Source organism: Gracilinanus agilis, chromosome 2 (genome assembly GCF_016433145.1).
Source record: "Gracilinanus agilis isolate LMUSP501 chromosome 2, AgileGrace, whole genome shotgun sequence".
NCBI classification, from domain to species: Eukaryota; Metazoa; Chordata; class Mammalia; order Didelphimorphia; family Didelphidae; genus Gracilinanus; species Gracilinanus agilis.
The window spans coordinates 244061913-244077216 of NC_058131.1; the positions used below are offsets into that span (position 1 = coordinate 244061913).

Here is a 15304-nt window from a genome sequence, read left to right on the forward strand (position 1 = left end):
GAGACAATGAATGTTGAATGGACACCGTAAAAGGATTCTTTCCCTTTCCCAGGCTCAAATTGATTATTCTCCAAAGACTCACGGTTTGATCTTGGTTTTCTCCATGCTGGGATTATAGTTGGCCAGCTGGACATCAAAAATCTTCTCCATGAGGAAGATGGCATATTTGTGGAAGTCCAGCTTGGAGCTGGACTCCCAGACAACTGTGTCATACGAGTGAGGGTCCAAGAGGACTGTGACAAACCTCCCTGCCACCAGCACCTAAGGAAATCAGTCCAGTCAATAGAGCACAAGATTTAGTTAGAAGACAGCCTTGAGGCTTTAAAAGAATGCCTGCCCTTTAATCCAGCCATACCACTGCTGGGTTTGTACCCTAAAGAGATAATAAGGGAAAAGACTTGTACAAAAATATTTATAGCTACACTCTTTGTGGTGGCAAAAAATTGGAAAATGAGGGGATGCCTTTTGATTGGGGAATGGCTGAACAAATTGTGGTATCTGTTGGTGATGGAATACTATTGTGCTCAAAGGAATAATGAACTGGAGGAATTCCATGTGAAGTGGAAAGACCTCCAGGAACTGATGCAGAGTGAAAGGAGCAGAGCCAGAAGAACATTGTACACAGAGACTGATACACTGTGGTACAATCGAATGTAATGGATTCCTATACTAGCAGCAATGCAATGACCCAGGACAATTCTGAGGGACTTATGAGAAAGAACGTTATCCACATCCAGAGAAAGAACTGTGGGAGCAGAAATACAGAAGAAAAATAACTGCTTGGTGGGGATATGATTGGGGATGTAGATTTTAAGTGATCACCCTAATGCAACTATCAATAATATGGAAATGGGTCTTGATCAATGACACATGTAAAACCCAGTGGAATTGCAAGTTGGCTACAGGAAGGGGGTGGGAGGAGGAGAGGGAAAGAATATGAATCATGTAACCATGGAAAAATTTTCATAATTAATCAATTAAAAAAAAGGTAGCCTCAGAGACCATCTAGTCCAACCTATGCATTTTATACATTTTACACATGAGGAAACCTAGACTTTTGAGATAGCAAGGGACCTATCCAAGATTACATAGTGTGCCAATGGCAGATCCAAAATTTCAACCTAGATCCTCTGGCTTCAAAGCCAATAATCTTCCTTTTATACTGTCCTCCCTTTCCTGAGTCAGTTCCTCTCTTTTGTATTCTGTATTTAGTGAAACACACAGAGATAGTGAAAGGAAGAAGAAAGGAACTGGACTCTCACTGGTCATTTCAGGACAAGGAAAAGTCTCAGCTCTGCACTTGTCAAAGTAGCTATCCCAGACCTTCTTTTCTCTCCTTAAGTCTCCTACAATACATCCTGCCTTATGCTCCCAGCATAAAGAAGGACCTCCCCTCATAATTTACTGAGAAAAAAAGAAGTCATTCTAGGGATGGCTAGGTCATGAATTGGACAGCATGTGGGACTTGCAGTTGGGAAGATCTGAATTCTAATCCAGCCTCCAATATTTATTAGTTGCAGGACCTTAAGCAAATCACTTAACTTTCAGCTGCCTCGATTTCCTCATCTGTCAAATGGGGATAATAGGCCCCTACCTCGCAGGAATGTTGTAAGGATAAAATGAGTGGCTAGGTGGATCAGTGGATTGAGAGTCAGAATTAGACACAGGAGATCCTGGGTTCAAATCTGACCTCAGGTACTTTCTAGCTATGTGACCCTGGACAAATCACTTTACTCCCATTGCCTAGCCTTTATCGATCCTCTGCCTTAGAACCAATACACAGTATTGATTCTAAGATAGGAAGTAAGGGTCCAAAACAGATAAAATAAAATAAAAATAAAAAAATAAATGCTAGCTATTCTTATTATGAGATCCCTCTTCTCCCCACTCTATATCTCAAAACTCTCTGACACCACATCCCTCATTCTCTCCCCTTTATACTATTCTTTGATGAAAAGGTAGCTCATGTATCCAAGGTCAGTCCTTCCATATGATCATGATCCTATCCCCTCCCTTCTTTTCCATTTCACTTTCATTGCCATTTCCATTCTGTTTCCTTTTCCATTTCCATTTTCATTTTTGTCCTCTCTCTCCTCTCTCACTCTCTTTTCTCTCCTTCTCCCTCTCCCTCTCCCCCAGCTCTCTCTCTTTCCCCCTTCTCTTCTTTCACCTTTCTCTCCCTTTCTCCACTTCTCTCTCCCCACATCTTCAGTTTCTTCCTATCTAACTAATTCCTTCTCAGCTACCTACAAATATTTCTAAGTCTCTCTCCCCATCCTTAAAAAGTCATAATTTGATTTTACCATCTCCTCAAGCAATTCACATCCTATATCCCTCTTCCCATTCAAAACCAGACTCCAGGGGGAAAAAAAGACCTATCACCTCCTGTTGCCTTTATTTTCTATCCTCTTATTTTTTTTAACCCTTTGCAATTTGGCTTCTGATCTCACCTGAAATCATTCTCTCCAAAGTCATCAGTGATCTTTTAATTGCCAAATCTGAGGACCTATTTACAGGCTACATCCTTCTCAGTCTCTCTCCTGCTTGAATTGAATACTGTTGACTATTTCTTGACTATTATTGTTCAATCATATCAGACTCTTTTTGACTCCATTTGGGATTTTCTTAGCAAAGATACTAGAAGGGTTTGCCATTTCCTTCTCCAGCTCATTTGGCAGATGAGGAAACTGGGGCAAACAGGGTCAAGTGACTTGTCCAGGATCACACAGCCAGTAAGAGTCTAAGTCTGGATTTGAACTCAGGAAGAGGAGTCTTTTTTTGTCTTAGAATAAATACCATATATTGGTTCCAAGGCAGAAGAGCAGCAAGGGCTAAGCAATGAGGGTTAAGTGACTTGCCCAGAGTTACATAGCTAGGAAGTGTCTGAGGCCAGACTTGAACTCAGGAAGAGGAGTCTTCCTGATTCCAGGCCCAATACTCTATCCATTGTGCCACCTAGTTACATTTATTTGTAGACACGTTATTTTAACACATTTTATTTTCTCCAATAGAATGTAAACTCTATGAGGGCACAGTCTGTTTCATTTTGATCTTTGTAACCCAAGTGCCTAGCACAGTGCCTTGTAATAAATACTTGTTGATGGCTTGATCTCATTGTGAGACCTTCCAGAAACGACTCCCCTCTCCAGGTTTAGTTTTCTCATTAATAAAATGGAGAGGAAACTACATGAGCCCTTGAGGTCCTTGCCAGCTTTAACATTCTATTATGCGAAAGAAAGGCTTATACCATAAGCTCTCCAAGTTAAATGTGGGAAATTCCTGGGGTGGAGATATCACAGGCATTGAGAAACAGGCTAGCCCACTGGACCTCAAATCAAGAAGATCTTGGTTTTTGAGTCCTGCTTTAGACACTAGCAGTCTGACCCTGGGTAAGTTAATTAACACCTTTGGGCCTCAATTTCCTCATCTGTAGAGTCGGAGAACTCAAAGGCCCTTTCCAGTTCTACATCTAAATCTACAAACCACAGCACAGTTCTAAATGGTTATTTGGCATTGATGGAAGCAAGCTGGAGACCCCTCTCACATCTCATGTCAAAATAGATTTGGAAAGTTCATTTAGCTCCTCTGCCTTCCGGGGAAAGCATCCTCACTGCAGAATCCAGTCTTCACTCAAATACCTCCTATATGAAGATGATACTCTCTTCCACAGTCCAAACCAACTTTGAACCTCCTAGATTTCTCCCTCCCTCCCTCATTTCTTGGATTTCACGAAGCTAAGAGGAGAAAAAAAAAACTATAGGTTCTTCTTGGGTGGGTTTTTCTTGTGGCAAAGAGGGGTTGGAAGAAGGAACAAAAGGAAGGTCATGAAAGCCCTCTTGCAGAAAAAAGATACCTACTGGAAAATACTGATTAAAAAGGCCTTGGTCAAGGACTCTCCAGTTACGGAATAATTAACATCCAGAGTGGCCATTTGAAAAGGCCTTTGTGAACTAAATTGGCTGGCAGTGGCCCGGTCCTTGACTAATTATAATAATAATGTCCTAGGTTTGTGCAGCACCTTAGAATTTACCAAGCCTTTTTATAGCCCCCATTTTCACAACAGCCCACAAAACACAGGACAGTGACTATTTCCATCCGACAAATAAGTCAACTGTGGGCCAGAGAAGTGACTTCCCCCGTTCCTTTCTGAGTCTGTGGCAGAGGCTGACAACAGCCCAAGCCTCCTGACACACCAGGATCCTGAGGAAGCAGCACTGTGTGAGGAATCCTGAAGACACCAGGCAGGAGAGCCCAGCTACTGAGAGAAAAAACCTCCTTCCCTCCTTTCCCAAAGGTACACTTACAGTAAAGATGTCCCCGTGCTTCCGCTCCATCCTAGAGAGGAATCCAGCAGCATCTTTTCCAAACTCTGAGGCATGGCCCAGCCAGGGAATAATGCCTACATCCAGAGGGGGTTCACCAGGTCTCCTGGAAAACCCAGAATGTAAAACACACCCAATAAAAAGGAGCACACAGTGGGACAACTCCACAAACATTTGTAAGGACCTACTAGAGACAAGGCGCTGGACACAAGAATGGATAGTCATTGCCTTTGAGTAGCTTACAGTCTAAAACAGGCATCATGGTGTAGTGGTGGTGGGTTCAAATCCCAGATACATAACTCATTATCTATGTGACCTTAAACAAGTGACTTGACTTTTCTTGGTCTTAGTTTCCTCAACTGCAAAATAACAAGGTTAGATTCCAGCTGTAAAGTATCTTCCATTTCTAAATCCTAGGATGCTAACAGAATCCTGGGGCAGGGAGAGAGAGAAGACATCAGAACCATAATGTAAACAGAGCAAACCAATCAAAGCAGTGCCCTGCATTAGCAGAGAGAAAGAGGTTCTGACACCTGTGATGCCAACAGGGAGACCTCCTTCCATGGGGAATGGTGGGGATAGAGCTTGCTGTATGGCAGTGGTTCCCAAACTTTTTTGGCCCTTTCCAGAAAAAAATATTACTTAGCGCCCCCTGGAAATTATGAAACTATTTATTGAACTCAGAATAGAATGTAATACAAAAAAAGTGTGGCCATCACCACCTCCCTGGATCGCTGCAGCACCCACCAGGGGGCGGTAGCGCCCACTTTGGGAATGACTGCTGTATAGGCAGACAAGAGAGCTGGCACGTGCTTCTTGGGGCAAGAAAGTGGACCATCTGGAAGCTTTCTATTTTCATTCATTCTTCTTGCTAACTAGATGCTAATCTCTGCTGTTTTTACAATGATCAAGACTTGGAAATGCTTTCAGCATCCCTAAATTTGGGGCCCTAGGGCAAAGTCATAGTCCCTCTACCTTCCTTATGGCTCTGTAGGACAAGCACATGAATACGTATGATATGAACCTGAATGTGATAAAGGCAAAGCAAAGATCCAAGCAAAATACTAGGAGAAATGTGAGAGGAAAGAGATGCTTTTTACCTAGAGGGAAGTAGGGAGCAGAGAGGGCTTCATGAGTGAGATAGAAGAAGAAACTTGAATAGACAGAAATAAGGGGAATTTAATCTACAACATGTTCTCCATCACCTTCTTAAACGTAGATAATTAACAAAGTGATAAACTAATCCCTGATTTGTGTTATTTGCCAGTTTCCAAGAATGCTCATAATAAAAATGAAATAATCAGCTTTGGGGAGCCTGTGGGTGCTGGCCCCAGCACATACCTACTTTCCACTCACCGTTCTATGAGTCAATGACTCCATGGTTCTAGGAGCCACGTGATAGGGGCAGCTTGGAATAATGGGGAGAGAGCCAGTGTCAAATCCCAGAAGAGCTGGGTTCAAGTCCTGCTTCTGACAAATATTGTATAACCCAGGGCAGTTAGGGGGTGCAGTGGATAGAGTGCTGAGCCTGGAATCCAGAAGACTCATCTTCTTGAGTTCAAATCCAGCCTTAGACATGATAAATGGATAGTCCTTGCCCTTTCTGAGTGTGTGGCCCTGGGCAAATTATTTAATTCTGTTTGCTTCCATTTCCTCATCTGTCATGTTGGCAAAGGAAATGGCAAACCACTCCAGGACTTTTGCCAAGAAAGCCCCAAGGAGTCACAAAGAGTCAGACATGACTGAAACAACCAAACAACAGCCCTGGGCAAATCATATAACCTCTCAGTTTTCTAGGGAGCTCTCGAAGATTCCTCTGCAGATAGGTCTTCCAGTATCAGTGGGAATCCCTTATAGCAATGACATCACAGGTCCAGTTACTATTCCTAGTCTAAGAGCCCCAAGAGATCAGAGTCAAAAAATATATCTGTGAATTCAAAGTGATCAGAGAAGACTTCCTGGAGAAAGCAGAATTTGAGCGAAGCCTTGAAGGATAGACAGAACCTCAATTAGTTCAATCAATAAGGGGGTGAGGAGAGAGGATTGGCAGGTACACCATAGCAGAGTAAACCCAAAGTTGTGGCCATGGGAGGCACTAATTATCTTTCCACTCTCTGTTCCTCACCCCCAGCCCATCCCCAGACACAAAGAGAGGATCAAAGCACAAGTTTGAGTCTTCATAGACTCCTGAGTCAGGGGATGGTACAGACTCTAAGGGACACTAGGAGCAAACACAAAGTGGGGAGGCAGGAAGAGGTCAAAGCAAGCTTTCAGCTACAAGCTTCCAGTTGTCTAAGATAAAGACAGGGTCTCTCTGACAATTAGTGAAGGTGTTTTGGAACAAGACTGACAGATTTTGAGACTGAAATTCAACCAATTCCGGAATGTGGCTCACTCCATTTATAAGAGCCATAGAATATCAGAAAAATAGAATGACACCAGAAGGGAGTTTAAAACGGGATAAAAGGGCAACTAGGTGGGCTCAATGGATGGAGAGCCAGACCTGAAGATGAGAGGTCCTGGGTTCAAATTTGACTTCAGACATTTCCCAGCTTTGTGACCCTGGGCAAGTCACTTAACCCCACTTGCCTAGCCCTTGCCACTCTTCTGAAACCTCAGAACCAATACTTAGTATTGGTTCTAAGACAGAAGATAAGGGTTTAAAAAATAACAATAAGACACAAAATGTTAAGACTGAGACAAACCCCAGAAGATGGAAATTAAAATGTCAGGGCTGAAAAAGACCTTAGAAGACAGACCATAGATATCACTTTTGAAAAGACCCTTTGCAGAAGAAAAACAACTGCTTGAACACATGTGCTGATGGGGATGTTATTGGGGATGTAGACACTAAACGACCACCCCAGTGCAACTATCAATAATATGGAAATAGGTCTTGATCAATGACACATGTAAAAGCCAGTGGAATGGTGCGAGGAATGGAGGAGGGGGTTTGGGGGGGAGGGAAAGAACATGAATCATTTAACCATGGAAAAATATTCCAAAAAATAAAATTAAATAAAATTAAAATATCTTAATATAAAAAAGACCCTTTGGACTGAAGCACAGAGTTGAAAGGGACCCTGGAACAGAAAATGTAAGATGTTGCAACTGGAAACAAAAGGAATGTTCATCAATTGGGAAATGGCTGAATGACTTGTGGTTTAGGAATAAATGGAATATTGCTGTGCTATGTGTCTTCTATAGGGGGAAAAACCAAGAGGAAAAAGGAATGCCAACCAAATCTGGACCAAAATGGTATCGAATGTGCAGCCAGAAAGACCTGATAAATCAGGACATATACAGTGCAGACAGAGAGAAAAGGGGATTTGATCTTAAATTCTTAGAGCAAGAAGAACCCTGAAGCCATCAGTCCCAATCCCTTCGTTATCCATATGAGAAAATCGAGTGCCAAGGATGTGAAATGAATTGCTTGAGGTCACCCAACTAGTAAGTATGAAAGGTAGTGGCACTTAGGTGGCTCAGTGGATAGAAAGTCAGGCCTAGAGATGGGAGGTCCTGGGTTCAAATCTGGCCTCAGTCACTTCCTAGCTGTGTGACCCTGGGCAAGTCACTTAATCCCAATTGTCTAGCCCTTACCGCTCTTCTGCTTTGGAACCAATACTTAATATTGATTCTAAGATAGAAGATAAGGGCTAAAAAAAGAAAAAAAAAGAATCAAAAGTCAAGTTTGAATCCAGGCCCTTTGTCTCCAGTGCCAGGGTCCTTTCTTCTGTCCTACATTGGGCTGCATTTAGGAAATTAAGCAATGCTTTTAACAATTGTCAACCCCGCCCCAAGCTTGCCTCTGAAACAAAGTCTAGTCTTTTAAAAATATAAATATTCTTCTGATGTTGTTGTGTGGCTGCCAGTCACGAAATACCACAGTCTCTGAAGAATTTAAGTTGAAGGTCACCCATAGGCAATGAGGAGGACCATGGCTGGCATAAGCTGGCTGTAACACATTACCAGTGCAGGGTTGCATAGGAGAAAAGATAGCAGAGAGACATCAGCAAGAAATGTCAGTAGAGAGGTGTGTGCCTGGAAAAAGGACGGGCCAATAATGTGGCAAGAACAAAGAATAACCAACGGGTAGCCTATGTATTCTACTGGGATCTTTAGTCATTCTTCTAGTCACGTTTGACACTTCATGACTCCATTTAGGGTTTTCTTGGCCAAGATACTGAAGTGGCTCGCCATCTCCATCTCCACTCATTTTATACGTGAGGAAACAGAGGCAAACAGGGTTAAGTGCCTTGCCCAAGGTTACTTAGCTAGTGTCTGAGGCCAGATTTGAACTCAGATCTTCCAGACTCCAGGCTCAGTGCTCTATCCCCTAAGAAAGCCAATGGCTAGGTTATTGCCACTCATCTTCCTGAGTTCAAATCTGGCCTCAGAACTTACTACTTGTATAAGCTTGAGCAAGTCACTTAACCCAGTTTGCCTCAGTTTCCTCATCTGTAAAATGAGCTGGAGAGGGAGATGGCGAACCACTCCAGTATCTCTGCCAAGAAAACCCCAAATGAGATCATGAAGAGTTGGACAGGAATGAACCACTAGGATCTCCACAATATCAAAAGAATGAGAGGAAGGCCCCCATTAATAAGGTGGACCTCTTGTGGAAGGTTTTACAGCAACATATGGATGAGAGTCACACAGGGTGGGCAGATGGTAATCGGTTTCATTGAAGGGAGCACCTTTCCATGAGATCACAGATCTGTTGAAGTGGTAGAAAAGACGTGATGAACATAAGGAATACAGAAACACAAACTGTACAGAAACTAATAAATATGGGATAGATAGGTGGTTCAGTGGATTGAGAGCCAGGTCTAGAAATGAAAGGTCCTGAGTTCAAATCAGACACTAGCTAAGTGACCTTGGGCAAGTCACTTAACCTCCATTGCCCAGCCCTTGCCATTCTTCTGCCTTAGAACCAATATTTAGTAATGATTCTAAGATGGAGGGTAAAGGTTTAAAAAAAGAAAAAGAAAGAAACTAATGGATACAAAACAAAAACAACAGAATAGGAAAATAATATCCATGATTACAATAATATAGATGAAGATGAAAAATGAAATACATCTGAAATACCATTCATTGTAAGGCTTCTATGATGGATCTTGTTTCCAGAGGACTAATAATGACATATATCTGTCTCCTCTGAGTAGAGATGTAGTGAGCTACTGGTGCAAGATGCTATATTCACTCGGACACAGTGGTGTCTATTTATTGTTTCTGTTTGTTATAAAAGAGAATTCTCTTTGGTATAAAAGAAATCAATAAAATGTTCTTAAAGAAAAGAGGAAAAATACCTCAAATATTAGATTCGGAAAGGTCTCTAGGACATGGATCACAATGTCTGAGTAGAAAAGGAACTTAGTACTGGAATACATAGTGTTAGAGAAAGAATTAAACTTAAAGGGGGCAGCTGGGGGGCTCAAAAGAATGAAAGCCCAGGCCTTAGAGACAGGAGGTCCTGGGTTCAAATTTAGCCTCAAACATTTCTTAGCTGTATGACACTGGGCAAGTCACTTAAGTCCTACTGCCTAGCCCTTAATGTTCTTCAGCCTTAAAACCAATATGCAGTATTGATTCTAAGATAGAAGGTAAGGGTTTACCCTAAAAAGAATGGAACTTAAAGATCACCTGTCTAATTCCCTTATTTTACAATGGAAGATGAGGCTCAGAGGAGGAAAGGACATTGTCTAAGGACACACTGCTCTGAACTGTAGGAGTTGCTCTCCTTATACCTGGCTTCTGAAAATGGTTTCATAAGCTGGGAAAGGTCTTAGATAAGGGCCATAATAGATCTGTCCTGCAAGGGAACTTGGAACTTAAAATGTCATCATAGAGAAGATGCTTTAGAGCCCATCTAGTCCAAATTCTCAGTTTTACAGCCGAGGAAACTGAAGCCCAGAGAAGGGCAATAATCTGCAGAGGGTCACAGGGGCAGAGCTAATACTGGGAGCAACAGTGACCTACAGTGTGCCCCTGGGCTCATCCAGTGGACAGTGGAAGTGCCTTGTGTTTATTCCCCAACTCAACACAGGTCAGAAAGGAGCTTTAACATCATCCCATCTGGCTGGCATCTATAGTGTTAACTTTCTCCTTCGCATGGGGTAACCCTTAGGAGAGCTGGAAGCTTCCAGGGGAGACAAGGCATTATTTCTGGCTGAGTCTATTTCCTATTTCTAAAAAATAGTGGAAAATGCAAACAAAATTCCAGGTCTAACTTACTGACAAAGGCAGGAAATGTTGCCACCAGTGGGCAGCTTCAAGCTGGAAGTCTTAGCGCTAACCATGGGAGGAAGGGGCCCCTCCACCCCCTGCCATCTTGAGATCCCCAGCCCAGGCCTCTGACACATCTGGGCAGTGAACTCAGTTTCCATCACTGGGTGTGGTGAGCGGTAAAAGCCAAATCTATTTCAGGACCTGTGGTCTGTGGTCAGCCTCTCACTTTCCCTTACTTACTTTGGGAACCAAGAAGCAAATCCCCAGGCACAGGAAAACAATCTCAGCTCCTCAAGCTGGGGGAAAAGGAGTCAAAAAGAGAAAACTGCTTCCTAGCTGTGTGACCCTGGGCAAGTCACTTGACCCCCATTGCCTACCCTTACCACTCTTCTGCCTTGGAACCAATACACAGTATTGATTCTAAGACAAAAGGGAGAGATTTAAAAAGAGAGGGAGAGAGAGAGAGAGAGAGAGAGAGAGAGAGAGAGAGAGAGAGAGAGAGAGAGAGAGAGAGAGAGAGAGGGAGAGAGGGAGGGAGGGAGAATTGTCCCCCCTTGGCCTTACCTCCCTCTCACTTCCATCTGTTAGACTTAAAGGGGCCCTTTGAGATCTTCCAATTCAACTTCTCTCATTTAACAGATAAGGAAACTGAGGCTGAGACAAGTCATTGACTTCCCCAAGATCACACAGCAAGTCAGTAGCAGAACCAGGAATCAAACTCAGATCTCCTGACTGGTCCAAATGCTTTTCACAACATTCCCCTGCATGAACCCTTACTTTAGTGGGTTTTAGGGTATAGTTTCCTTAATGTACTACTCTTGTGACTCTTGTAACACTATTGTTGAACACCCTCCCCAACCTGGAATATCCCCTCTCTTTTAACCTTTGCCTACCTTCTGTCTTAGAATTGAGACTAAGCTGGGCAAGTCACTTAACTGATTGCCTAGCCTTTGCTGCTCTTGTGTCTTAGAGGTGATATTAAGACAGAAGTCAAGGGTTTAAAAAAAAAAAAAGAATGCTTCATGAGTTGTACCATATAATATGTGTAATTATGATCAGAACAGGAGTTTTCAAAGGAAAAGGTCTTGACATTCACAATTAGCTCTGGACTTTCCATGCTAAGGGCACTAAAGATGTAAATAACTCAAACCAGGAAACTATACAAAAATATGTTTTCAAACCAAATAGAAATAAAACCTATGAATTTATTTGTCCCTGTCAAACGTTCCCAATAGGCTAATATCAAATGTGTTTATACTTTCCCAAAGGAAAGGGCTCCCCAAGAATCAGCTGGTATGCAGGGGGAGTTTACATTAACCATCAGACACTGCACCAACAGATAACAAGGGCTGACTTGTTTATTAATGGGTAGCAATGGGGGTGCGACCAGCCCGTAGGGAATGAAGGCATTCAGAAGAGTAAAGGAGATACTCTGGGCTATGTAACTTAAGAAAGATCTACGTCCCTGAAAAATCCCTAGACAAATTTTAGCCAATCCAGCAGGCACTTTTGAAAATCTGGAATAGAAAAAAATGTTGACTTGTTGAACCCAAATAGGATAAAAAACCACATAGGAAAGTTACAAGTTCAATTTCATTTTCTTCAGAGATCATAGGAGAGGACATTTAGACCTAGAAGGAACCGAGGAGGTCATTTAGTCTCAGAACTCTTCATTATTTTGAACAGTCGAGAATACAGATTGTCATAGTTGGAAAGAGCACGGAAGGTAAGAGGCCAAAACTGGAAGGGCCTCCTCCTTCCATTGTATTTAGTCCAACACCTTCATTCTATAAAGGAAGAAACTGAGGCTAAGAGAAGGTAAGTGACTTTCCCAAAGCCACCTAAATGGTAGATCCAGGCCTCCTGACTCCTGGTCAGTCGCTCTTTGCGATATGGTTTTCCCAGGCCTGGTGCCCTGGCCAGACGGATCCCTACTCTGCCAGTCCTGGCAGTCCCCGGAAATGCCTTTCCATTCCTATTTGCTCAACCTGGTATACCAAGAAAGGGAGCCTCGAATTTTCTTTCTACTTAGAGCCCCCCAACTCATGAGGAATTTCATTGACCAGAAAAGCAAGGGGCTTTGGAGATCAATTAGCTCAGCCCCCTCCTTACAGAGAAAACGAGTTCTTTCTACAAAATTCTCGCCAATGGCCGAAGCCACACAGATATGACAAAAACAGAATTCGAGGCTATTGGGTGGGGGTGTGCTCTCCGCTTCACCAAGCTCGGAGTCCAGGGGTCTCTCTAAAGGCTGATGCCTTCCTTTGCGCACGGGTCCCCTTTCCTAGGATTCCTAGGAAGCTAGGATTAGGCTCTCCAGGGGCCACGATCCTGGTCAGTATCCCCCTTCCCTTACAAACCAGCTGAGCTCATTGCGGGACCTCTAAGCACCTTCCTCTAGTGCACAATTCTGGCTTGAGGACCTGGGTATCCCGCGTCAGGCTTGCTCTCCCGAAGACCCTGGGCTCCGGGATGTGGAGCCCAGGGTCTTCGGGGTGGGGGGGCGAGGGTGGGGAGAGGGGAGAGCGCCCGGAAAAGGGGTTCAGGGAGAGAGGCTCTACGGTGTCTTGGGCTTGGCCCACTCACCGCATCCGCCGGCGGGACAGGAGCAGCAGCAGCAGCAGCGCGGCCAGCAACGCGGCCAGGAAGAACCACGCCATGGCTGAGCCGAGGATCAAGCAGGAGCTTCTGGCTGCTGCAGGTGGAAGCTTGGGCTGTGGCAAACCAGAGCCTCTTGTGCCTGCTCCTGCTCCCGGACCCTCTCCTCCCTCTCCGAGCTGAAACTATGGGCCGGCGCCACGCACCGCCCCCTCCCGGTCCGTCCGAGGGTTTCCTTTCCGAACTGAGCCTCAGCTCCTACCCCACTTGGGAGGGGCTGGACAGTCAGGCTCAATTCCGCAGACCTTTATTAAACATCTACGGTGCGCAGGGTTCAGCACTTGGAGGCCCGGGGTTATAAAAAAAGGGGTACCACAGTCCGTGCCTTCAAAGAATTTACTGAAAGCTTGAAGCCACTTATGACTCGGTTTCCCCATTTCCAAAGTAGACTTTTGAGAGGGTCCCTCTGGAGGAAAGGGTAGGATTTGGGGGTGGGGCTTTTAGAAAACTTCCATCCTCATCCCAGTTCTTTGGAAGCAAGAAACCCCTTCGCTCATAAAAGCAGCCCAACTCCCCGCCCCAGCAGTCTCCAGTTTTACGATGCTCTTCCATATTCAAGTGAAAGCTAGGACCCAGCTGCTCTTCTAGTTTTTCAAAGGAAAGTGCATTTGCTAGAGTAATAGGAGCTTTTATCCAACCCCACCCCATCCCCCATACTCACCCCGAGCTCGTTTACCGAAGAATAGTGGAAAGAGTAATGGGCTTGAAGTGGAGAGAGACCAGCGTTTGCAAACCTAGCTCCAAAACTTACTACCTGGATTAGACAGTCGGTCACTGCGATTTTACGTGTTTACTGTGTGCCGGGCTCTGAGCTAAGTGTGGGGAAGGCAAATAGAAGGAAAAAGAAATGCAGTCTCTGCTGGCAAGGAACTTTCATTCTAAAGGGGGGAGACAATACTTAAATGGAAGCTAAAGGAAGAGTCCTTCTTGCAGCAGGGTGAGAAACGAAGAGATGTGTGATGGTAAACGATCCATTTAATCCTTTCCTCAGTCACCTCCGTAAAGGGAGTAATTCTTGCATTACCTACTTCACAGGGTTGCAAAGAAGAAAGCTATGTGTAAATCTTAAGCCAAAGGTGCCATACAATTAGCGATTTGAATAACAGTGAGCTTTTATTCTATTCTACCTCACTTTCTAGCAGGGCAAGCCACACCTCCTTCCAGTCTTTTAGACACTCCACTCACTCACTGTGTTCCAACCTTATTGACCTAATTGGTAAACCCCAAACTCAGTATTCCACTCCTGCTTCCTTGCCTTTCCAAGGGCTCCCTCCATCCCTGGGATGCCCTGCATTGCACTGCCCGGACCCTTCGGGCTTAAAACACTGCTTCCTTCAAGGCAAGGAAATCTCCTCTACCAACTCAAGACAGCAGCTTCTTTGCCAATTAAAATGGGAGACAGATACCACTAGAACACTGAGGAGTGAAGTGATTTGCTCAGGATGACCCAGCAATATGTCAGAGGTGTGACTTGTATCTAGGATTCCTAGCTAGAAAGTCACTCCCTCAGTTACTTCTGATTATATTTGCTCTTTTTGCTGCATTATCACAGTATTTACTCATACTGAGCCTGCAGTCCAGTAAAACCTCTAAGTCAACTTCTCCATACTCTTTTTCTGTAATTGACTATTTGAACCAGTGTGGGACTTTACATTTGTCCACACTACATTTAATCTTATAAAATTTTATCTATCATGTCTATCTGTTAAAATATTTTGGGATTTTGACTTTCAATCAATGGGTTATCATCTGTCCCCCTCAGCTTTGTGTCACTGACAAATTATATAGGCTTGCCCTCTATGACTTAAAAGTCATAAATATAAATATTCTATAGAACAGAAGCAAGGATCAATGACTTCAACACCCTGCTGCATTTACTACTCAATGTGATAGCATCATGCTAATAACTATTCTTTGGGTCCAGGAATTCAATTATCTCTGAATTCACTTAACCATTCTAACTCACATCTAGTTTACATCTCTCTGTCTTGTCCACAAAGATAATATGAATGGTTTAATCAGATATTTGTTGACATCTATGTTGAATATCCTTGTTGAAATATTAAGTCTATAATTATTCCCAGGTCTGCCTT

General features: G+C 43.6%; 1 protein-coding gene across 1 annotated transcript in view; it reads right to left on the reverse strand.

Annotated features, from left to right (window-relative positions):
- Nucleotides 1-13213, reverse strand: part of PTGIS (prostaglandin I2 synthase) — a 49130-nt gene extending 35917 nt beyond the window's left edge. Inside the window, exons 1-3 of the mRNA XM_044659625.1 lie at nt 13140-13213; nt 4305-4428; nt 83-261 (exon numbers count right to left, since the gene is read on the reverse strand). Coding sequence (XP_044515560.1) covers nt 83-261; nt 4305-4428; nt 13140-13213 — 377 coding nt within the window. The remainder of the gene's footprint in view (nt 1-82; nt 262-4304; nt 4429-13139) is intronic.
- Nucleotides 13214-15304: the final 2091 nt, after the last annotated feature.